General features: G+C 54.8%; 1 protein-coding gene across 6 annotated transcripts in view; it reads right to left on the bottom strand.

Annotated features, from left to right (window-relative positions):
* Positions 1-3,329: 3,329 nt before the first annotated feature.
* NF2 (neurofibromin 2) overlaps positions 3,330-23,885 on the bottom strand; it is a 47,388-nt gene continuing 26,832 nt past the window's right edge. For 2 of the 6 annotated variants that reach the window (XM_041420355.1, XM_041420362.1), the window contains exons 11-16: positions 22,670-22,792; positions 22,080-22,297; positions 21,350-21,455; positions 16,192-16,322; positions 13,816-13,975; positions 3,330-4,666 (exon numbers count right to left, since the gene is read on the bottom strand). In XM_041420355.1, coding sequence (XP_041276289.1) covers positions 4,616-4,666; positions 13,816-13,975; positions 16,192-16,322; positions 21,350-21,455; positions 22,080-22,297; positions 22,670-22,792 — 789 coding nt within the window. In that variant the 3' untranslated portion in view covers positions 3,330-4,615. Of the gene's footprint in view, positions 4,667-12,086; positions 12,147-13,815; positions 13,976-16,191; positions 16,323-21,349; positions 21,456-22,079; positions 22,298-22,669; positions 22,793-23,885 lie in introns of all 6 variants that reach the window. The other 4 variants (XM_041420360.1, XM_041420359.1, XM_041420361.1 and 1 more) reach the window with 4 other exon arrangements.

Here is a 23,885-nt window from a genome sequence, read left to right as displayed (position 1 = left end):
AATCTCGCCCGTACCGGGAAACAGCGGGCACAGCTGCGGGCAGCTGGTGCGGGCAGGGAGGGAAGGGGCAATGGGAAAAGCTCGGAGAGCTCTGCTGAATTTGGGTTCTGAAGGGGGGAAATAGCCCTGCCAGGGGAGGAGGCAAGAATTCTGCTTAGGGGGAATTTTTCTTCGTGTTAAAATGGCAAGAATCGAGATGAGTCTGTTCTTAGCACCCCTCCAAAGGGATGCAGCCCAGGATGCTGAGGGCAGCGGTGACTCTGCTTGCTCCTGCCAGGAGATGGAGCAAGAAACAACTCGCAGAGATCTCAGTGAAAGACCCTCAAGCTCATTTACAGCATCAGAGTCACGGTGCTGGAGAGCACAGCCTGCCCAGGGAGGAGTGCCGGAGCACAGGGAGGCACGTGGCGTTTTCAGAAGGAAAGGTGGTGGCTCCTGGAGGGAGTTTTGCCTCCGGGACGCCGGGCCTGGCTCTGCTCCCATCCCGCTGCTGGTGCAGAGCAGCATCAGCTCCATCTCTCCAGGATGCTGTGACCTGTTGCAGTGGGATGCTCTGTGATGCCAGAGTCCGCTACCCAGTGCCAGGATGCTGAAATCTGGTGGTGTCTGGTGCTACCCCGTGGCAGGCTCCAGCCGTTCCCAGTGCCAGGACAGCCGGAAAGGGGCAGCAGGGACACCCCTGCAGGGCTGTGACAATGCCCAGTGTCCCTGTGGCCGAGCAGAAGGTGATGGCAGTGGGACTCCAGCATTCCTGCTCCAGATCTGGCCCCAGGGCAGGGATGGCAGCCCCTGCCTGATCCTGCTGCCCACCACGATCCCACACCCATCACACCTCACCCAAAACCCCACACTCGGCTCCAGGAATTCACCCTCTGCTCGCTGGCAGCTGGACCAGCTCCGCATCCATTTGATTCCACAACATCCGTGCATTCTCCCCTCCCGGGCTGAGTGGGCAGCTCTGGCCCCAGCCGGGGCCTCCGGCTCCGCAGCTGCAGCTTCCCTGCACGCAATCCCTGAGGAGCCTGGCCGGGGGCCGGGCTGGCCTGGGGTGCCTGGCCCATCGAGGCTGCCTCTCCCCTCCCTTCTCTCTCAAATTCATTTCCATCCCCTTTTTTACTCCCTGGAAGACAAAGGTGGAGGGGCACAGCCGGGGGCGCTGTGCCTGCCCTCAGCAGGGAGGGATGGGGATGGATGGATGGATGGATGGATGGATGGATGGATGATGGATGGATGGATGGGGATGGAGGGACAATGCCAGGCTGGCAGCTGGCAGCCCCGGGTGAATGAGGTCCCCATGTCCTCAGGAGAAGAGCAGGATCCACCTGGCTGTGACCCCTGGGAACAGTGTTTTACCTCCTCAGCTGCCCGGAGCACTGGCTGCTCTGAGCACCCTGGGGTGCCTGTGGACAGGGCTGGGGTGTCCCATGGGCTGCTCCCCCAGTTCCCACCAGGATGTGAGTGGGCAGAGGGTGACCCCGCAGAGCCTCCTGCAGCCCTGGCATGCCCTGATCCCCCCAGCTTCAGCCTGTCCTGCTGGTGGTCCATGGCCGGGTGCCAACGTGCCATACTGGGCCCTGTGCTCACACCCTTCCCTCATGCACACACCCCCCAACACGGGCAGGAGCCCCCCAGCCCTGCCTGGGGCTTTGCCAGTGTCCCCCTGTCCCCACTGTGACCCCTCCCTTGTCCCCCAAGGCACCCAGGGCCTGGCAGCACCCCGGGATGCAGGGGGACAGTGGGGGGACAGAGCAGCAGCCCGTGGGTATGGGGAGCCCACACCAGCAGCCCCTGGGCTGCACAGCCAGGCCAGAGCCATCCCTGCCTCAGTTTCCCCATCCATCCCCTCTGCCAATTCTCAGTTCTTTTCCTGAAGGAGTTGCTGGCCCAGCTGTGCATGCCTTGAGTGGGCTCTGAACCAGCACCCTGACGCCCCTCCAGGGCTGCTGGCCCTGGAACTTGCCATCCACAGGTCACCCTGTGTCCCCTCCGACCCTTTCATCCCCAGCTCTCGACATTTTATTCTATTTTTGAGAGTATTTAATGGTTTGGAAGTGAAATAATGTGAGTTGAGCAACTTTGGGAGCCCAAGGTGAAGAACTGCTGCCTAAGCGTTCAGATGTTTCCTGGGATTGGCCAAATCCCCAATTTCCTTCCTCAGGACCCCATGGCTGGGAAAGGGGCTGGGAGAGGTACATGGCAAAGGCTTTTTGATGGTTTCTTTTCCACCAGCAAAGGCAACTCACACCAACCCACACCCACAGCTCCTGTTGAGTTCAGTTTGCTAAAAATGGAAAAAAATCAGGGTGAAACTTCCTTTGACAGGAGAAAAATGGTCTGGGATGTGCCAGGGAGGGCGGGCAGGGAGATGGCACCGGGCTGGGAGTGTGAGAGGCAACACTGGGGGTGTGCAAAGCTCTGAGAGTGCAAGGCCAGGAGTGTGCAGGGCTTTGTGCAGAGCCCCTGGGAGCAACAGGGACCCCCGAGCCAAAGGAGGATCCATGCCTGGCTTCACCCAGTGCATCCATCTCAGCACACCCATCCCATCCCGTCCCGTCCCATCCCATCCCATCCCATCCCATCCCATCCCTGCACATCCCATCCCTGCACATCCATCCCCTGTGCATTCCCAGTTTATCCCCCTGCCCTGTGCAGGGTAAAGCTCCTCTGGATTAGTTTCAGGATGCAGGCGGTGCAGGTGACACACCAGTTGAATTCCTGTCACTGAAGGGAAATCAGGTCACCCTCCACATCACTCACCGGTTGCCTTCAGCCTCCCCAAAATTCCCGTGGGTATCCCACCGGCATCCCTCTGCCAATGNCCCCCCCCGTCCTGCTTAAAACAACAAAAACCGGGAAAAAATCCCCCAGCCCACCCGCGGGGACGAGCTCTGGTCAGAAGCTCCGTGAATCTCCCGGGATTTTGCTGCCGGAGGGCGGATGAAAAGCGCATCCATCGCCGATCCCGGCGGGGCCGGGAACAGTCCCGGGGGTCGGGGCTCGCCGGGCTGGGCCGGTTTCATCCGCGATTAATTAGAAAATTGAGGTCAATGCAGCACATCCTTTATTTATTCCAGGCAGGACGGGATCAGGAATGGCAAACACCGGGCTCAGCCCCTCTGGGCACCCCAAACCCCTCTCCCTCAAGGAGGGATGAAGAGAGCTCCGAGGGAGCGGGGGCAGCGGGACCCGGGAGCCCTCCCGGTGCCGCGGGAGCCCCGGAGGGATCCCAGCACTGCAGCTGCGCCTCCCATTAATCCCGGCACCGCTAACTGCGGCAGCCGGGCTCCCAGCAGCTTTTCCCAAAGAAAAAAAAGCAAAGAAGCCTCAGCTCCCCTCCTAGTGCTGTGAATTTTTATTAAAACAGGAGAAAACAGTTATTCCTTCGGAGTACAACAGTCCAGGGAATGGGAAAGCGGCTGTGCCAGGCCACAGCCATCCGAACTGCAGCCACGTGCGGGGAATCGATCCCAGGGTTTAAATAAACAGGGATGGGATGGGATTTACTCCACGCTTAGCCCCGGGCTGAGCCTCCGGTGGGGCTGTGGGTCAGGTGAGGCTGTGGGAAGGAGGAACTGGGGGTCCTGAGGGGATGTGAGGGATCCCCGGGGCAGCACCAGCTCTGCTGGGGGTAAACGCAGCTGGAAGAGGATTCCACCCGGGAGGGGCACAGGATGGAGACAGGAAGGGAAGGTCAAGGCATCCCTGTTCCCCCCGCGGGGGGTCAGAGCAAAGGCACCCGCGATGGGACAGGCAGGAGCCGGCAGCCCCGGGCCCAGCCCGGGACAGCGGCATTCCCGGGAGCCTCCGAGGGGCTGGGATGCCCCGGGACCCAGGGAGAGCCCAGCCCGGAGCCCCCGCATCCCTCCAGCCTGAAGCTGCTCAGGTTTGTCACAGTTTGCAGGAACAGTAAGGTTTCATTTGGTTGGCACTAGCTGTTCTCCCGCTCCCATTTCCCAGCAGGGAGGAGGAGGAGGAGGAGCCCTTCCTCCCACCTCCTCTCCCCAGGGAAGCAGCCCAGCATCCCCCCAGCCCCAGGTCCCTGTCCTCCCGCTCCCTGCTCCTCTCCCACCCCAGCGGGCGCTGGGAGAGCCAGCGCGACGTTCCTGATTTACAGCACTCCACTGGAACATGCTCGGGATCCTAATGGAGCTCCCGGCACCGCACGGGCTCCGGGAGCGAGCAGGGACTCCAGGGCCGGCCCGTGGAATTCCAGACCGGCAAAGGAGCTCCGGGCTGGCACACCAAGCTCCAGAGCCCAGGAGAAGGCAACCCAGAGGGTACACTCCTCTGCTGGCTGCCAGGGTGGGAAGGCACTGCCACAGCCCCGACCCCGGCTCCAGGGAAAAGCCTGGAGGGCCGAGCCTGGAAGCAATGCTACAAGAATAAGGAAAAAAAAAGCTGGAAAACGCAGGAAAACAAAGTGTCAGGAGAAGGATGAACGGCTGCTAAGCTAGAGAACATCACACAGTCCGTGGGCAGCCGGCCCCGAGTCCGTGGGTGTGCAGAGGCTGGAGCAGCGGCGGGCCCGGGGCGCTCCCTCCGGCAGCCCCGGCTCCGGGACAGCTCCGGCCGGGCGGGGCCGCTGGGAAGCAGCGCGGTGCGGAGCAGTTGTTTCCTAGAGCTCCTCGAAGAAGGCCACACGGGACTTGGTGCTCTGTAGGGTGAGCTGGAAGAGAGCAGAGCGGGATCAGGGAGCACCCCAACCTCCCACAGGGCTCCCAGGAGGGAGCTGCTGCCTGCATCCCTCTGCAAACGCCAGGGAATGTGGAAGCCCAGGGGGTGCGGAAGCCGGGGGTCGTGCAGCCCCCACCACAGCAAGCACAGCCCGAGGGAAAGCGGGGGCAGAGACTTCATCAAGGTCACTGGCATGGCTTCCAGGAGGCTTCCAGGACTGGAATACATGGGAGATTGGATCCAAAGAGCCAGTCCTGGGGCCCCTGACAAGGACATACAGGGATCTTGAGAAGCTGGAGGAGAAACACCTCACTGAGCTGAGAACCCAGAACTGCGACAGCCACAGGACACGTGTCTCCTCTGTCACCAAACGGGGCCCGTCCTCTCCGTGCTCACATCCAACCCCATCCCACCACATGTGATCCATGCAGCCACCCTGCATGATGATCTCATCTCATCCCACTCCACTCCATTGTTCTGCCACAGGACAGAGCTGGAGAGCTCTCACTCCCAGGACTGTCCTTGCAGGCTCTGCAGGACTCAGAAACCCTTGGAAAGCTTTCCACAGCCATCCCACAAATAGTACCCCACGGAGCAGCCGTGAGCCCACTTGCTAACGGGCCAAAGAAGATAAAGGAAATCCTCAGTGGCAGGGAAGAAATCCCAGGATTTACAGCCAACCACCCAGTGGAGTGCAGCAGCAGAAGTGCCACCTTCCACCAGCTGCTGGATCACCAGGAGTTTGCCAAAGCATGGGCTAATTGCCAGGGCTCTGTTTCAGCTGGATTAAGCACGGTGCCTTTCCTGGGCATGCCGGTTTTGCTGAAACAGGAACCCTGGGATCACCTTACAGTGAGTTAAGCCCCTCAATGGAGCAGTCAGGTGCCTTCCCCCTCCCTGCTTCTCCCCCATGGCTTTTCCTCAGTAATTCCTTCTCAGCTCTAATGCTGGCTGGAAAAAATCTGTATTGCAGAGGAAATTTCTACAGGGGCTTAATAACCTTTCTTGGCAGCAGCTTCTGGGCCAGGGCTGGCTCTCCTCCTCCTCAGCATCCCCTTGGCTGCTCCAGCATCCCCTCCAGAGCTGGCTGGATGGTGGGTGAGGTGGGACAGGGATTCTGTGTGATACAGGCAGTGCTTTTCCTCTCTAAGGCTGGAGAAGGTTAAAAAAAAGGAGCAGAGAGCCCCAGGCTGCTGCCAGACCCACTGCTGGGCCCATTTCTGAAAGTGTTCCAGTGCCTAAAGGGGTCCAAAACGGCTGGAGAAGGACTTGGGACAAGGCCTGGAGCAACAGGGTAAGGGGGAATGGCTTCCCACTGCCAGAGGGCAGGGATGGATGGGATATTGGGAAGGAATTGCTCCCTGTGAGAATGGGGAGGCCCTGGCACAGTGTGCCCAGAGCAGCTGAGGCTGCCCCTGGATCCCTGGAAATGTCAAAGGCCAGGTTGGATGGGGCTTGGAGCAGCGTGGGCTGGTGGAAGGTGTCTCTGCCCACGGCAGGGGGTGAAATGAGATGAGCTTCAGGGACCCTCCCAATGCACACCATTCCATGATTCCATTATCTACCTGCCATCCATCTCCTTCCCAAGGCTATGCCTCCAAATCCATCCTTTCTGCAGACTGGCTGGGGAACCAGAGCCTCCCACCCCTCCCAGCCCACAGGAGCTCACTCCTTCCCAGCACAGCGAGGGGAGCTCCCTGCAGGATCACCCTGGCAAAGCTGCAGCTGCTGACGGAGCACAGGGAAGATGTTTCCCTCGGGCTCACCAAGGAATCCCACTGTTTCAAGCCTGGCTCTCTGCCTGTAGCTACACACAGCTCTCCATTAACCCCCCACATGTTCTGGGGGTCCTGGGGTACCCCCGAGTGCGGCCTGAGCCCAAAGCTGCCTGCCTCAGCTGGAGATTTGGGAAGCAGGTGGAGGCAGAGCTCCAGCAGAGCTCCAGAGCATCCAGCACAGGCACAGGGAGAAGGGAGAGATGCAGCCCTGCTCCTTTGCTGGATGCTTTTATCCACAACATCCAAAGGCTCCTAGAGAGGCTCAGTGGTACCTTTTTTTACCTGTTACAGGGAGTCAGAGCAAAGGCGGCTCTGGAGGAGATAGGATCCCATGGAGAGGAGTGAGCACAGACTTCCAAAGAGGGCCGTGCCCTGTGGGTCACTGGCTCCCAGCAGTGGCCAGATTTTGCCACCTGAAAGGCAAACACCACAGGGATTCCTCCCTGGCAGGGTGGGCAGCCCCTGGCACAGGGTGCCCAGAGCAGCTGTGGCTGCCCCTGCATCCCTGGCAGTGCCCAAGGCCAGGCTGCATGAGGCTTGGCGCAGCCTGGGACAGTGGAAGGTGTCCCTGCCTGTGGCAGGGGTGGCACTGGATGGGTTTTAAGGTCCCTTCCAGCGAGGACCAGGACCAGGATGGGGGCTGCCCAGCAGCTCCAGGCAGCTGCCTCCTCACATCCCACTGCAGCCAGGCTCCAGAACCACTCGAGAGGAAATCAGGGCTGCTCTTCACTGCACCCTGACTCTCCACTGCCTGTGCCAGGGGGAAAAGCTCCCCCCAGCCCTTTTTCCTTCTTTTGTTGTTGTTTGCCTCACTGTGGAGTGCAGGCAGGGCTATCCTTGCTCCCACTGGGAGCACCACACGGACCAGTTCCGAGGGATGCACTGGGGGAAGGTGGGAAGAGCTCTGGGGCCATCCTGACTCCTCCCAGCAGGCACCTTGGGGGCAGCGGGAGCCGGTGGGCACAGGGTGCTCTCTGCAGGGAAATCACACTCCCTCAACTGCTTTTCCTTTCTTTTCTGCACTGGGATATGAAAGCAAAGGGGAGAGCACCATCCTGTGCTGGCATCTCCATCATCTGTTGGGGGGAAAGCCTCCAACACCTCCAAAATCTCTCCGCAGTCTCTGCATCCCCTTCTGGCCAGGCGAGGAGAAATAAATATCCCACCCCATAGCGTAACGCTGTGCAGGGTGATTAAGAGGGAGTTACATCCTCGTCAGTGCGGAGAAAAGGAAAAAAAAAATTGATTTACAAGCAGTATTATGATAATCTCCTTCCTGCAGGAGGGAGGGTGGGCTCCCGATGCTCTACCAGAGCCATCAAGGAAAATTTAGAGGGAGAGAGAGGCAGCGCAATTAAGCGGCCTGAGCTCAAATGAATCAAGATCTCAGGAAGGGAAGAGAGGGAAGAGTCCTGCTCCCTGCATTCCTGCACTGGGGCTCCTCTGAGCCTGCTGCTACCCAGGGCTGCCGGACTGATTTGATTTAGGAAACACAAACAAACCAAAGCAACCCAGTAAGTGCCTGGCAGGCACAGGCAGTTTGGAGCAGGTAATCCAGTAACTGCAGGCACAGCACTGCTGAGGCTGGGCAAACCCAATCCAGGGAAACCCCCCAAGGTTCCTGTGAGCCCCCAGAGTTGGGCCATCCCCATGCAACAGGAAGGGGCTGCAACTAACACCAACCTGCCCCCAGGTTTCCCCCAGCAGGGAGAGGTTCAAGATGTCTCATTTTCTTGCTGTTTCCTTGTTTATCCTGCAGTATGGCCGGCTGGAGGAGAGGGGGACCTGTGTCACCCTCATCCTGTGAGATGCCAAGATGTTTTCCTACTGCTGGGAAGATCTACAGTCCTTGCTAATCACCACCCAGTGCTCCACACAATAAATGCTCTTTATTCCCCACTTGCTGCCCTGGTGCTTTTCTCCCTGCCCACTCCCTCCCCAGTCCCACTGCCCAGGTGGACCTCTCAATTCCCATTGTGTTACTTTTGAACCCAAAGCCTATTTTCCTGCGATTCTTCCCATTTCCCTCCCCGCTCCTCTCTCCCTCCCACGCTGACGTTTATTCTCTCCCGAGCACAACTGTCCCCCAGCCCCCGACGCTTTGATGAGCCCATTTGAAAGGAGAAGATGACGCTCCATGTGAAGGAAACGCTTTTCAAAGGCTGCCACAGAAATAGCTGATAGGCCTGACGTTTCCTACTTTCCTCTTGCTCCTTGTAAACAAGGAAAAGAGGCTGCCGTGTCCCAGTTTAACTGCCTGGGAGTTTCACTTCCCAGCTCCAAGGAGAACCGGGAAGACAACGAACCTGGAAGGGATGTGGTCTGTCACACGTGGGGGTGTGTGGGCAAGATCCACATGGGATGAGCCTCTGTCTCCTTCTGCACTAGGAAAATGTGTTCCCAGAGCTGCTCTGCCCACTGGGTATCTCCTGGCTCCCACCTGCACCCCAGCCAGGTGCCAGGCTGAGTCAGAAGCTGGCAGCCTCACTCGTCCCTTCCAATTTCACAGCTCCCAAGGAAATGGGAAATGCCGCTGCTGCTGCTCCTGGGAAGTCCCTTGCTGGTGGTGTGCCCGTTCTGCCTTCCCTTTCCAGCTGGCATTGGGTTATACAGCCCTGCAGGAGACTGAGGAGCATCTCATCCCTGTCCCAAGAAGCACAGGGAAGGATGGCAGCTCAGCCTGCTCTGTCCCACCCAGGCTCCCTCCTTTTGTCCTTCCAAAGCATTCCTTGTGCTGGTTGGTCCCTTCTCTCTGCAAGGGGCACATCCTCCTTCTCCCAACAAACTACTAGAGCAAAACAGACCTGTTCCAGGGAATTTGCAGTTCCAGAAGGGGAGAGATGAGGAAGGGCATCCCCAGGAGGTGACAGGGACCCCACAGGAATGGTGAAGCCCTCAAGGGACATGTTTCAGTGATCCCTAGCACACTGCTCGCTCAGTGCAGGTAGAAAATAGAGAAAGCATCTGCCCAGTGCCAGCCTCCCAAAATCCTTCCACCTGTCCAGATGACGAAGGAGCCTTGTGACATTTGGGGATGGCACACCCTGTCTGCATGATGAAACACTCAGGCAGCAGTGCCATCATCAGCCACCAGTGTCCTCACAAGGACAGACCACAGCCTATCCCAAAGGTGGCAGGAGGGAAGACAAGGCTGCAGAAATCCCTTCTGGCTCTGCCCGACTCACCCCTCTGTGCTTCCAGCTGGGAACTGTTCATTGACTAAATCCAAAGGGGACCTTAAATCCCATCCAGTCCCACCCCCTGCCATGGCAGGGGCACCTTCCACTGTCCCAGGCTGCTCCAAGCCCCAGTGTCCAGCCTGGCTTGGGCACTGCCAGGGATGCAGGGGCAGCCACAGCTGCTCTGGGCACCCTGTGCCAGGGCCTGCCCACCCTGCCAGGGAACAATTCCTTCCCAGTATCCCATCCATCCCTGCCCTCTGGCAGAGGACAGCCATTCCATGTGTCCTGTCCCTCCATCCCTTGTCCCAAGCCCCTCTCCAGCTCTCCTTTAGGCACTGGGAGGGGCTCTAAGGTCTCTCTGGAACCTTCTCTTCTCCAGCTTGAACACTCCCAGCTCGGATCTCAAAGCATCTCCACAATGATCATTATCCAAGCCAAGGGCAACTATGTCCAGGATCAGAGCCAGGAAAGGAGCCAGCAGGATCGGCAGGATCCCCATGGGCTCCAAAAGTGATCCCCAGGGATTGAGCTCAAGCCCTGGAGAAGCTGCTCTCAGCCACGTGAGAGCCTGGCAGGAGAGGCTAAGGCTGCCTGTGGAAGGACCAGAGGCTCAACGACAAAGCTGCTTGTCTGGGAACAGGCGTGGAGATTTGCTCCTTGCCTGGGTACTTCAAAGGGCTTAAATCCCAGTAAATAAGCATGACTGTGCAAGAAGAAAGCAACTGGAATCAAAGACCTGATTGTGTTTTAGCAGCCTGTCCTGGGAGCTTTCCTGCAGTGGAGGAGATGAGGAAGAAGTGGGTTTTTCACCCTGTACCACAGACTAAGTGACAAACCCTCCTGAATCGGAGCCAGCTGGAGCCACAGCACCAGCCCACGGCAGGGAGCTATGGAGAAGGGAGAGCAGCTTCCAGATGAGGTGTCTGTGCTGTGCCCACAGAGCTCATAAAAAGGGATTAGCATGTTAACCACGTAATTAAACATGAAAAACTTAGCAGGCGCCTTCAAAGGCAGGCACCAAACCCCAGAGTTCACACTGCAGCGCTCGCTCTGCAGATGCTTTAATTATGGGGGCTCCTTCTGGGCACTGCAGCTCTCCCAGCTGCTGGAAGAGTCTTCCCACAAACTGCCAGGACTTCATTTCATCTCCTTGTGCTGTGGCCACAAGTGGATTTCACCCCAAATTTACCTGCCATGGAGCTCTTCAAGCCAGGTGGGATGGGATAACGCATTTAATCCACAGCCAGTCTGTCTGGAGATACCCAGCACCTCCCCCAAGGAGGCCCAGACCTGCAGGGTCACCCCTTTTAGCCTCTTCCCCATGGAACTGTTTAACAGTGAGAGCAGCCTGTTTTGGGGAACACCTGGAGCTCCCCAGAGCTGGCACAAACCTCAAACTCCAGGGATTTACAGCCCCTGGAATGGCTGGTGCAGTGAAGAACAGCACAGCCTTGTGCTGAGTTCTCCTGGGTGAAACAACCTCCTGCCTCTGCTCCCGAGCTCCAGAGGTACCAGGGAATTGCTCTATCTTTTCCAAAAGCCTTTTCCATCAGCTCTGCCACCTGTGAGTGTGGTATCCCAGTACTTTCCTGAGTGCCACTGACTCCAAGCTCCCGAAACCCTGTGGCTGTGCAAGAACTTTGCCCCAGGGCAGAGCAGGAAAGCTCCCCCAAACTCATCCTCCCGAAGGAGAGAGTGGATGCTCCCTCAGCCTGAGGCACATACAGCCTGCAGACTGAGGGCAAGTCCTTGGAAGAAAGCAGGTTCCAGGAATAAGAGATGTGGCAATAACGGAGCAGGACCCTAGGCAGGATGAGCTGAGGGACAGGCAGAGGCAGTGCAGGGAGAAGGACAGCTCCTGTCCCCAGGTGTGCTGGTGACCTTCCCCTGGCATAAGAGCCACCTGCAGACACCAGTTGTCCTCAATCCTCTACTTTACTTCCTGGGATGCTTCTCAAACAGGCAGAGCATCCTTGTGCTGCTTGGCTCCGAGACGGAGCTGTGCATTTTTAGCCTGTTTTGACAGTGTTGGCAGCAGAGATGATGGGGTTTGGCTGTTTGTTTGGGGTGGTTTTTTCTACATCCTGAATTTCTTTCTGCAACAAACAAGGGGGGAAGGTGCTGATTTACTTCATTAAAGGAATCTTCAAAGGCTGCCCTGCACCTCCAATAGATTCCCAACCACAGGTGCAAAAACAGGCACGCTGAATTATTTAAGTGCCTCTACCTGAACTCCCCCTCTGAGGTTGCCAACACAACTTCTGCCAAGAAAGAAGCTTCTCAGCATGGAGGATCAGGTGTAGGAACAAATGCAGAGAGGCTGGGAGTGCTCCTGAGGGAGGGAGAGCCGGGCTGGACGGGTGACCACGGGCAGCCGGTCCCGCTGGAGCGCAGGCAAGCTCATGCACGGGTTAGTGCCACAGCCAGATCCCAGCACCCCCACGCAGAGTACCTTGGAATAACCTACTTGGAATTCTCAAATGCAGATAGGTCTTCTGCCCTGGGCTTGAGGCTAAACCAGCAAAATAAAATGAACAACAAATAATAATAATAATCCCCGTGTGTGATACAAGGGCAGGTGATCTGTGGGATCTTAGGGCTTGCCTGGAGCAACCAGCAGCTTCCAGGTGAGGCAGAGGGTTGGTGCCATTGAAGTATTGCTGGACTGATATCCCATTCCCAGTGCCCTGTGTTTCCTTGCCTTCACCACGGTGAAGACAAAAGCCCTGCTGACCTCCCCGAGCAGAGCAGGCTGTAATTTCCCTCTGATGTCTCCACTAACAGTCTATTATTTGGGAACCTTTGCTCTGTGCTGAGATGCAGCAGCCGGGCAGCCCCCGCTCCCTCCGGAAGGGAGGGGACAGGACAAGACTCCATCTTCAAAGGCAGGCAAAGTGACGGCACTGTGACAAGCCCTGACAGACACAGTAATGATGGCCCAGCCACCCTCTTTAAGGGAGACAAATGGGACCATCATCTCTCTATGAACTCCTCTCTGTCAGAAGTGAAAATTTAGCAGTTTCTGTTTAAACCAAGGACGTGGAACACAGAGACAAATCCTTCCAAAACCTACTGGGAGCAGAAACGCCTCCAGATTCTACAATGACAAAAGGGGTTGTGAAGATTTTTATTTTCTCTGCTCTAGTGTGACAGGAACCTGGATAGCTCCAGGCCAGCACGGGGAAACTGGCGAGTGAGCCCCGCTAGATTCATTTTCCTGCCCCAATTCAGTGATCACAAACTCCCAGCCATGAAAGTCAGCAAGAACTGATATTTCCAAATCCTTTCAGACATAACTTCTGGCTGGGAGTAGTAAAGAGAGTAGAATTTGTTTTTAAGCCTGCAGTTGTTACCACAGCCTGCATCCCGTGCCGTATGGATTTCTGAATCCTTCCTGAGGACAGCTGCTAGCAGAAAGCCAGCCAGGAAAAAGCCTTTGCAGGGAAAAAAGCCTTTGCAGGTGAGTGGGGCTGACCACCACCATCCAAATCCATCGTGGATGTGCCCCCAGCCCCTCGTTACAGAGCCCAGCACTGAGGCAAAGGAAGAAGATGGGATGTAGAAAAATAAAGAAGGGGTTTTTTGTGAGCTTTCAGGTGACCCCCAGGTCCCAGACCCAGGCAGCCTCAATTTTTGGCTGAAGTTCCTCATGTCAGCTCCACTGTGGGAGGCAGGTGGCTCCAGGGAGCAGAGGTCTCACACCCCCTGCCAGCAAAGGCTTTGCTGTTAGTGACTGAAGCTGCACTACAGGTTTCTCTAGAGAGATTAAAAGAGAGGAAGAGCTTTTGGCTTTTTCCACTGAGAGCTCCTAAGCCAGGAGTATTTCTGCCCTCATTATTCAGCAGACAAGCTCAGTGCTCGTAGGGAATGGCTGCAATAGGCAGGGAGGGCTTTTCCTGTTCACTGGGGATGCAGAACCCTTCCAACAACATCCTTGTACAGCTTTTGAGGTTCAGAAAGACCTTCAGCCCTGGAGACTCTCACATCCCTTCCCACAGCACTGGAGAGACCAGGCTGGGTCAGGACACCAGGACCACCAGAAGCTGGAATACTCTGATCAAAGCTAAGCAGCTGGGGAAGAAAGCCTAGATCCAACAATTTTATTATCAAAAGCAGGGTGATTTCAGGGTTCTTTTTAAAGGGTTTCATCAGGGGAGATACAAACTGGGGCCTTCTGATACCTTTTTAATAGTGTTGTGCTTGCTGTTGCCCCGGCTGGAGTTCTCATTGTGCAAAATATCCAGAGCTGTCTCTCTCTCCTTGAGCTTCAGTGCCTCGATTTCTGTCTTCAGCTCGTTGAGCTGCTCCTGCAGGTGCTTGCTCCTCTCCATGTACTCCACCCTAACACACACAGAGAACAGGCCTGGGTTAGCACTGACCAGCTACACCTGCTGACGTGACACCTGATAACAGAATTATAACAGAAACAGCTTTTCTTCATTATTTTTAGCGTGTGGAACTGATAATATCAGTTTATTGCACACAGTGAGCAACTCAGAGCAATTATTTGTTCCTTATTAAAGGGGACCCAGACAGCCAACCCAGCAATAAAAGTGTAAGTTATATTACTATTATTATTATTATTATACAAAATTAAACCCAAGCTGGGTGGTATTTTTAAGTCTCCCAGTTTGCAAGTGAAGCTGACAGAGGTTTACACCACACAGTGGTTTAAGCAGCTACTCAGGAGTGCTCTACACACCTGCACCCCTTCCCAAAACTGCTCCACAACACAAATCCACAAATCTTTCCATGAGGAAGGACTCTGATGTAGTGACTTGTTGTATTTTAGAGGGATTTAGCTCGTAAACTGTGTGGAAGCAAGTACTGTCCCCAAAATATCAGGTATCCTGTAGACACAGAGCACCCCTGGCAGAGAGAAAGTCTCCCAAAAAAAAAAGCAAGAAAGGGAAAATCCAACCCCCAAAGCCAGCCACTCCCAGGACTCATCCTGAACTGCCTTCCACAATGAAAAATCAACTGGAAAAATCACCTCATGAGTTTTGTGCCTGTTATTAACCCCCTGAGCTAGGTCAGAGGGCCAGCAGGGTAACAGGAACCCCTTCCAGTGCCAAAATTTGTAAAGAGGTTTATCCCAGCACCCGAGGAAAGAGAACAGCCCCAGAGAAGACAGGAAAAGCATCCTATTGCTTTCAGCATTTGGCAGAGGCAGCTCTCCCTGCTCAGGAGAGCAGGATGACCTAGATAGCAACCTGGGTACAGAACCAGGAATTATCCTGTTATTTTCAGCTTCTATCTTTTTCCTTCTGGCTTTGGGAAAAGTTTTTAGAAGTTCTTAATCTCCTGTCTCTAGGTCTGTGATTTCATACACAGGAGAGAGCACTGAGCAGAGGCAAACCAAAGCAGCCTCTGGGATCCAGGGGTGTCATTCCAGCCTCAGGAAGTTTTGGCCAGAGCAGGATGACAGAGCCATTGTGGCTTTGATCTATGACCCAATCGATGAACAAAGCACATCATTACTACAGAGATTACAATCTGATCTGCTTTGATTTCTGCTCAATTGGTAATTTCGAAGGCTACACTTACACCCTCAGGAAAACACAAGATCAAAGCTCATAATCACATCCAAACTTGCTGGCGAACACTTTTTATCCAGGAACGTGACACAAATTCCAAGGAAAAGGGGTTAAAGCCCTAGTGCAGGACCTTAACACACCCCAGCTATCACCACATTCCCTGGACACCTGCAAAGCCTCAAGCTCAGGTCTCCAGCACTCAGCCTGCTGTTAACTCTTTCCACCACCGTGGGCAGTTCCAGCCTGAGCAGGAGCCAGGATTCCCACAAGGAGAAGAACTGCCTGGAGCAGGGCCCTGAGCTCACCTGTGAGCAGGTGGCAGGGACAGGTCTGTGAGACCAGGTCCCCACCAGGGAAAGGCTCAGCCAGGACAAGCCCAGAATTGTTCAGGTTAGAAAAGCCCCCTGAGAGCACCAAGTCCATTTTCCAGCACTGCCAAGGCCACCACTGCCCCATGTCCAAAAGTGCCACATCCACATGCCCTTTACATCCTTCCAGGGATGGGGACTCCAGCGCTGCCCTGGGCAGCTCTGCCAGGGCTGGACAGCTCCTTCCATGAAGAAATGTCCCCTAATATGAACCTTGAGCCTCCCCTGGCCCAGCCTGAGGCCGTTCCCTCTGCTCCTGTCCCTGTTCCCTGGAGCACAGCCCGACCCCCCTGGCTGTCCCCTCCTGTCAGGAGCTGTGCACAGCCACAAGGTCCCCCCTGAGCCTCCTTTTCTCCAGGCTGAGCCCCTTTCCAGCTCCCTCAGCCTCTCCTGGGGCTGCAGCCCCTTCCCAGCTCCGTTCCCTGGCCTGGACACGCTCCAGCCCCTCCAGGTCTCTCCTGTCAGGAGGGTCCCAGAGCTGCCCCAGCACTGGAGGTGCCCCAGCAGTGCCAGCTCAGGGGACGGGCACTGCCCTGCTCCTGCTGCCACCCCAGGGCTGGCACAGCCCAGGTGCCCTTGACCCTCCTGGGTTCACCTGGCTCACATCCAGCACAAATCCCAGCCCAGCCTGGATTGGATGTGTGCCACGTACTTCTCCTTCTCGATTTCCATGGACAGCCTCTTCATGTCTGTATCCTTGAAGTCGAAGGAGAGGCTCTCACTGATGAGGTTGTAGCTTGGCAGGTCAGCGGGCAGTGCTGTGGTACTCGAGTTCATGGACTGCTGAAGAGAGAGCACAAGTTAATCACTCTGGGCCACACAAGGGTCACTACAGCCAATGTTCTACAATGCTGACCTAAAATCAGAGCAACACTTGAGCTAAGAGTCCTGAGCACAAGATCAGCCTGGACATCCCGTTGCTCCACTCCCAATTTGCTCCTCAGTTCAAAGCCATTGCTCCTCCAGGATTCTTTGCAGTCCAAAAAGAGGAGACAAAACACCACCTGCCTTCAAAATCTATTGACAATACTTGGTAAAATCAAGGCTTTATCACCGCTGTGTCACTTTAAACTGCCTCTTGGGAGTCATCTGTCTGCTACTTAACATTCAGTCAGGTTTATAAAGTTCAAGCTGTGAGCAGGGACAATGTAAGACCCTGTATGACAACAGAGTCCTGCACTCCACAGCTCCCCAAAGCCTGAGCAAAGACCAATGTGACCCCAAGGATGCCATTCCAGCAAGGTCCACGGAGATGCACCAACACATTACCTCAGTAATTTACAGCTCCAAAGGTTTAGAAACCACTTCTAGATTCAGCTGAAAATGGAGATAACACAGCAAATCACTCCTGGAACACCTGAGCAAGGATTTGGGACTTTCTTCTTCCTGCAAAATGCTTTGCTATCCCCCAGTGACACACACTGCCAGGCCCTCAGATTTTATCTTCTCCTAAAAAATGACCCTTCTTCTCAGTCAAAAATTCTGTCACACCTCTAACAAATGGGCTCATTAGGAGGAGAGGAAAAGCCTGCTGGAGTCACGGCTCTGCTCCTGCAGCACGCTGGATGAGGTGGCAAACAGGGCACACGTCAAGGGTGGCACAGCAGCATCAGACAGGGCTGAGTCACAACTGCTGCCAGCCTGCTCAGCCCTGCTCTGGGGTATGAGAAATCCACCCCGGCATCCCAAGGATCCCCCACCTCCCTCCTGCATGCTCCTTCTTGCTTTAAGGGATTCCTGTAAGGAAAACAACGTGCCCACACCTGGAATGGCACTGCTGGGTACCTGCTCTAACAAACGAGAGTTTGAGCCTCCATTGGCTCTTTCTTTCCCTCATTTCTCCAATTTGGGATACTCCAAGCACTGTTTTCAGTTAGCTCCTCTTCAGTACAACCTGCAAGCACTGGGGTGACAGATTTACTCTGCACAATAACCTGCCTCTTCCCTCACCACCAGCCTGGAATTCACAAACAGCCACAGCTCCTTCCCAGCTCGGACAAATCTGAGAGAGACAACATTTCATCGACCGGTGAAGCTGGAACACAAACACCTCATACAAGCATAAACAAGGAGGTGCCTCAAAGTGCACTTGGCCTGGCTGGAGCCTTCCAGGTGAGTTAAGACCCACATGACAGGGAAACTCAACTCCTTCCTCCCCCTTTGCTGCCAGCACGGAACAAAGCCACATTAATTCTGGAGCAGGCGCTGGAAGGGACAGCTCAGTACCTAAATTCCAGTCTCGAAGGAAAGGGGACAGGTCTGCCAAAGCACTTAACTGATTTAAATACTTGCATCCCATTGACATTCAAGTCCCTTCCCTGTAAGGCACACAGGCGCTCCCAAAGCCCTTCCCACGTGAGGTTCTCCCGTCCCTGCAGCGCAGGGGAGCCAGGAGCATCCAAGCCAGCCCGTTGGCCTTCAAACAACCTTTAGCTTATTTTTTTTCAGTACAAGCTTTGTTGGTTTTTGTTTTTAAAAACTCCCAACAGCAGCAGTAACAGTTGAGCACGAATTTCAGTTGCTGCAGCCATTAAGGCCTGAGCCAATTCATCAGGTTGCTACAGCCACTATTTCCTTCTCTTCCCTTGGCACTGCTCTGCCATGGGGCAAGGAAAAAATTGGTGGAGAAGTCAGAGAGCAGCAGGAGTGAGGAAGAGTATGGAAAAAGCAAAGAGTGAGCAGGTTCAGGGCTCTCAAAGGCACGGGATTGATATCTGGAGCAAAGCATTTAAAAGAATCATAGAATGGTTCGGGTGCGAAGAGACCTTAAGGCTCATCCTGTTCCACCCCTGCCATGGCAGGGACACCTTCCACTGTCCCAGGATGCTCCAAGCCTCATGCAGCCTGGCCTTGGGCACTGCCAGGGATCCAGGGGCAGCCACAGCTGCTCTGGGCACCCTGTGCCAGGGCCTGCCCACCCTCACAGCCAACAATTCCTTCCCAGTATCCCATCCATCCCTGCCCTCTGGCAGTGGGAAGCCATTCTCTGTGTCCTGTCCCTCCATCCCTTGTCCCCAGTCCCTCTCCAGCTCTCCTGGAGCCCCTTCAGGCCCTGCAAGGGGCTCTGAGCTCTCCCTGAAGCCTTCTCTTCTCCAGCTGAGCACCCCCAGCTCTCCCAGCCTGGCTCCAGAGCAGAGGGGCTCCAGCCCTTGGAGCATCTCTGTGGCCTCCTCTGGACACTCTCCAGCAGCTCCAGGTCCTTCCTATGCTGAGATCCTGGATCTGAAGGCAGCTCTACAGGTGGGGTCTCACATGAGCAGGGCAGAGGGACAGAATTCCTGTTGCAGATTTCACGACATTTGCAACAATCCTGGGCAGCTCTTCCAGCAGGTACTGTTATTTCTAATCCAGGGCCATTGGGTGATAAAAGGGACAGGGAGCTTTTTCCATATGTGTTCTCTGACCTGGAACAAACTGCAAAGCCCTGTTCCTGCATTACAGCAATTTCCTGCCGTGAAGAGGCAAGCACCATGCCGGCAGCGATCATCCCTTGGATCCCTCTGGAATACAGAGCGACACGGAGGATCCGGAGGGAGCACAGAGCAGGTCAGGAGGGTTCCCCTGCAGGGAAAGCTCCTCCTGGTGCTGCCACTGCCTTTATTTTGGGCAAGCCCAAACCAGCCACTTAGAGCTCCCACAGGATCAGAGAGGAGGTGATTGCCTTTAGCTGGCACCTGGAGGGCACTGAGGGAGGCAAAGATTTGTGGCCAAGTCCGTAAGGAATGAGTCGTTCTCCAAGCCCTGACGGCCTGAGAGTCAGATCCACATCTCACTTCTCATGCATCACCTACCAGTGACATCATAAAAGCAGCCTGGGCTTCAAGGACTAAAAAGACATCGAAACAAGCTTTAAAGAACCAGGACTGGAGACTAGAAAGTTGAAAAATATATATATTTAACTGTTTCTTTAGCCTTTTCTGTGGCAGAGTTAGGTCAGGGATTGGACTCCATCTCTGAAGGGTTTTTTCCAACCTAAATGATTCTACATCCATCCACTCCCTCCTTCCTCTCCTGCTCTTGTAAAGTCCTGCAGAGCTCCCAGTGTCAGGGGATGACACCACAAGTCTGGGACCATGGAAAAGAATATGCCCAATGTTATCCCCATTCAGGAAGAGAAAAGTTGGAATCCTGCACGGTTCATCAGAGCTGAGGAACTCAAGTCTCCAAAAAACAGCTTTCAAAACAGGGTCCTCCCATGTGCTGGCAATCCAGGCAAGTGTAACAGGATGGAAGAACCCAGCAAGGTGTTTTCACCTGGATATTGACATGCTGGGCACACCAGCCTCCTCCTCACCTTGAAAACAACAGCCAGGGAGTGTGTGCAGCGCAGGCCTCATCCCAGGGCAGGGAGAGGGGCAGCAGGAGCAGCAGCTGCATGAGGAGACCCTGTCACCAAAATGGGGAGGAAAAAAGCATTTCCCTTCCCAGCAGGCACTGGCAGCTGTCTCTGGAAGGCCAGGGCTCTTTAGGGAAGGCAGAGGACACGGCCCCATGTGTTTGGAAGTGGCAGCTCTGCCTCCAGGCAGATGCAGCTGGAGGGGTGGGGCTGAGCTCCATGCAATCCCACAACATTCCCCTAATGAGGCTCTAATTCCACGGGAACAGAGAGCAGAGCCACCCAGCTGCTCCCCTGTGCAGGGATTTCAGCACAAGGGCTTTGAGCTGGGGCTCTGCTGGTTTCACTACGGATGGACATGGCAACATGAGGGAACATGGTGTGCAAGAGCTGCCCAAATTCCACACCGGCTGGTGTAAGCCACACAGCACAGTTCCAATGAGGACAGACAAATGTCTCCCTGTACACAAGTCAAAGCCAAAATTAAGGAGCTGGTGCATCCCAGAATTCTAGTGACTTGTATAAGAAGGAGCACTCCAAAGCTGGGCTTTATCCAGCACTCACTTGACTGAGTGTCCCAGAGCTGAGAGCACCTGATTATTTTCCATCACTGTTATTTTTAACAGCTTCCAAATATTCTTGCAGTGAACTCCAGGGAACTGGGATAAAAAGTTGTTCCATCTCAATCCCTCTCCAATCTGCTCCTATAAAGTTTCCAGACAAAGGGGGAAGGAGCCTGCATGTACAAATTCAAACCTCGGTGCTGACCTGTCCATAACTCCCACATCAAGCCTATTCCTGATTCTCTTCCCCTTCCCCCAAGCCAGGAAGGAACAGGTGTGAGCTGCAAGGCTGGAGGCACCTGATGGGGCTTGCAGGCACAATTAGGGAAGCAGAGGAAAAGAGCTGCCAGACAAGTCAGAGCACTGGTCATCTAGTCTGGCTTTTTGGTGCCTAGCAGGAACCAGGACAGATGCTTCAGAGGAAGGTGTGAAATCCTCTTAATGGACAATTTAGGAATAATCTCCCTTCAACTAAGTTTTTTTCCAGCACATGAAGGTCCAGTTATGCCCAAAGAATGAATTCACAGGTTCTGAACAGTGTTTATCCCACCTAACAAGAAAAAGGACATATTTAACCCTATTTTAAAGGTTATGGCTAAGCTGGTGCACTCCACACGTGCTGGCAAAGTGGCTTTGACACGGCTGCTAAATTGGTTTAAAATTTGCTGCTTTAATTTCACCAGCAGCTCCTTTGCTCTCGTAGCAAGAGGTGGGTGGGAAAAAAAAAAAAAAAAGAGCATAGTGAAGGTCTGCTGGATGAGATGCAGGGATGAAAAGGGCAAGCACTGCTCAGGATTTCTGAGCAGCAAAGAGACAGCTCAGCCCCCTCCATGACTGGGATGGAGAAGGAGGCTCCTCCAGGCTACACAGGAGGTTAGGGAGCTAGGAATTACAAGACAGATGTCTCTTACTGTGTAGGAAGACTTGCTGGTGATCTCCAAGAGCTTCTGCTTCGCTCTGCGCTCCGACTCGCGAGCCTCCTGCAGGTCCTGCTTGAGCTGATCAGCCTCCTTTGCCCTGCAAAGGCCAACAGCAAACAGCAGATATCAGACTGGAGCCAGGAGGCATGAGAGGATGGAGAAGCAGGATCACAGTGTGGAATAGGCAAGAAGAGACAGAGAAAGGCAGAGTTCATCCGAGCAGAAGGGCTGACACCCAACAGGCTCTCACACAGAGAGGACTAATCAGCTGGAAGGAAACAAGGCTGATCTTTTACTTGCTCACTGCCACATTCACCACGGGACCTGGGCTCGGGTATCAGGAGGATGGAAACACCAGTTTTAACAAGGAGCAAAGTCTCTGTTCAAGGTTAACCTGGAAGAGGACTCATGGCTGGAAAGGAGAACTGAACAACTGAGAGATAAGTAAAGAAGCAAGGAGAGAATAGGGAATGTAGATCTAACATCCAGAGGAGGAACAACTCCCAAGTGTTATTAACATTGTTGAATACTTTGGGGAATGTAGGGGAGGGTTGCAGAAAGCCCCCAAAAGCAGAGCTGGCTTTTGGAGAGGGAAACCATCTGGGCCAAAGGGCCATTTGCTGTTGGACACACATGGGAAGCTGAGGGAGGATAACTCAGAGGATAACTTGAAAGGAGTGGGAAGCAAAACAGAAGCAGCTGCGAGGTTGTACCCTCTGACCTCCTCTCCGACTCCTCGGCCATTTTCAGTGCCAACATCTCTGCCTCCAGCACCTTCTGCTCCATCAGCCTCTTCTCCTCCTCGGTCCGGATGGCCGTGGCCTTGATGCGCTGCATCTCCTGCTCGGCCTCGGCCGCTTTCTGGGCCAGGAGCTTGGCCTCCTCCTCCGTGATCTGCGCCTTCTCCGCCAGCAGATCCGCCGTCTCCTCCGACCTCATCTGACAATTCCAGAACACAAAGCCATTAAGCACAGTCAATGTCTCCCCAAATGTGCCCACAGCCCCTGGAGCAGGGCCCCGAGCTGCTGGCTCCGACACGCTCCATAGAATCCCTCCCTGCCGTGAAAGCCTGCAGCCGTGTGCCGCCAAGGCTGGGATGTGCCCAGGCTCTGTCCCAAATCATCCTCTTTGTGCTCCTCCCAAGCAGCCCAGCAGGATGAAATAGCTCCATCCAGTCTGCTGCTCACTGGCCACTGGCAGCAGTTTGGGAGCAGTCTTAGGGCAGTCATAGAGTGCTTCCAAAAACGCTTCCACAGTAGAAAGAGTGAGGAGCAGCTGCAGTGCTCAGGAAACGGCCTCCCAGGGACCCACCAGAGCCTCGTTGGCCATGGTTGCCTCCTCCTTCAGCTGCATCAGCCTCCTCTCCAGCTCATCCCTGGTCCTCTCAGCCTCTTCTCTCATTTGCTTCTCTCGTGCCAAGCACTGTCGTTCCATCTGGGAAAAAGGGATTGGGGAAAGTGAGGAGAAAAACACACATGAGGAAGGTTTTCCATGGATGAGAAAGAGTCACAGGTGAGGTCAGAGCACTGCTGCCTCCTCTCTGCTTAGTGACAATGGGAAAGTCCCTGGACTGGGGTGACCTGATCAAAGAACAGAATCATGGGATCATTTACGTTGGAAAAGACCTCCACGATCATCAAGTCCAACTATTCCCCCAGCACAGCCAAGGCAACCCCTAATCCATGTTCCCACGTGCCATATCCACACGTTCTTTTAACCCTTCCAGGGATGGTGATTCTACCACTGCCCTGGGCAGCCTGTTTGATGCTCCCTTGAAAAGTGCCAGTCCTGAGACAATTCCCATCCTCTGCTCAGGCTGTCACTCACAGCATGGCCACAGGAGCTGCCTGCAGGTGACAATGTCCCCAGACAGTGCTCTTTGAGCCTGAGTCACAGGCCAGACCAGGACAAGTGGGTCTCAAGATCTCCAGCTTAACTCTCTGGAGTTTCTTACAGCAGGGCTGGGCTTAAGGACAGTCTGAGGACATCTCCCAAACACCGAAGCACATGGCAGGAGGCTGAAGGACAAGGACAGCTGCTCCTTTTGATCAGATATCCAACGCAGCATCCTGGAACCTTCACTTCCATTCGTTCAAAGGGAGGTCACACAGAGTGCAACCATCTCTGGCAATTCCTGGATAAAACAAACCCTCTCTGTTTGCAGGGTACAGCAATGTTTCTCCAGGAGAAGATCCAAGCCACCAGGACCTGCCAGCTCTTCCCAGAAGATGCTGGGAGGGTTGTTGTGCTCAGGGACTGCCTCTTCACTAGCCGAGAACCCAAGGGAGCCATTGGGCTAATTAACACACTGAGTTTAATCCCTCCAGTCCCACAGGGATGGGGCATTATAAATATCCACGCTGCAGCCAGGACAGGAGACCTGCTGGGTTTAATAAGGGAAGGAAGTGAGACAAGCCACATTTCTCTACTCCTTGGACACCAGCTGTGCTCTGAAAGCGGGACGCCCACTGTTCCAACCGTTCTGCTTCCTTCCATTAAAGGTTCCCCTCATTAATTATCATTATGA

Source organism: Onychostruthus taczanowskii, unplaced genomic scaffold (assembly GCF_017590055.1).
Source record: "Onychostruthus taczanowskii isolate IOZ18803 unplaced genomic scaffold, ASM1759005v1 scaffold64, whole genome shotgun sequence".
NCBI lineage: Eukaryota > Metazoa > Chordata > Aves > Passeriformes > Passeridae > Onychostruthus > Onychostruthus taczanowskii.
Note: the sequence above shows the minus strand (reverse complement) of the source record. Positions and strands in the feature narration are given on the sequence as shown.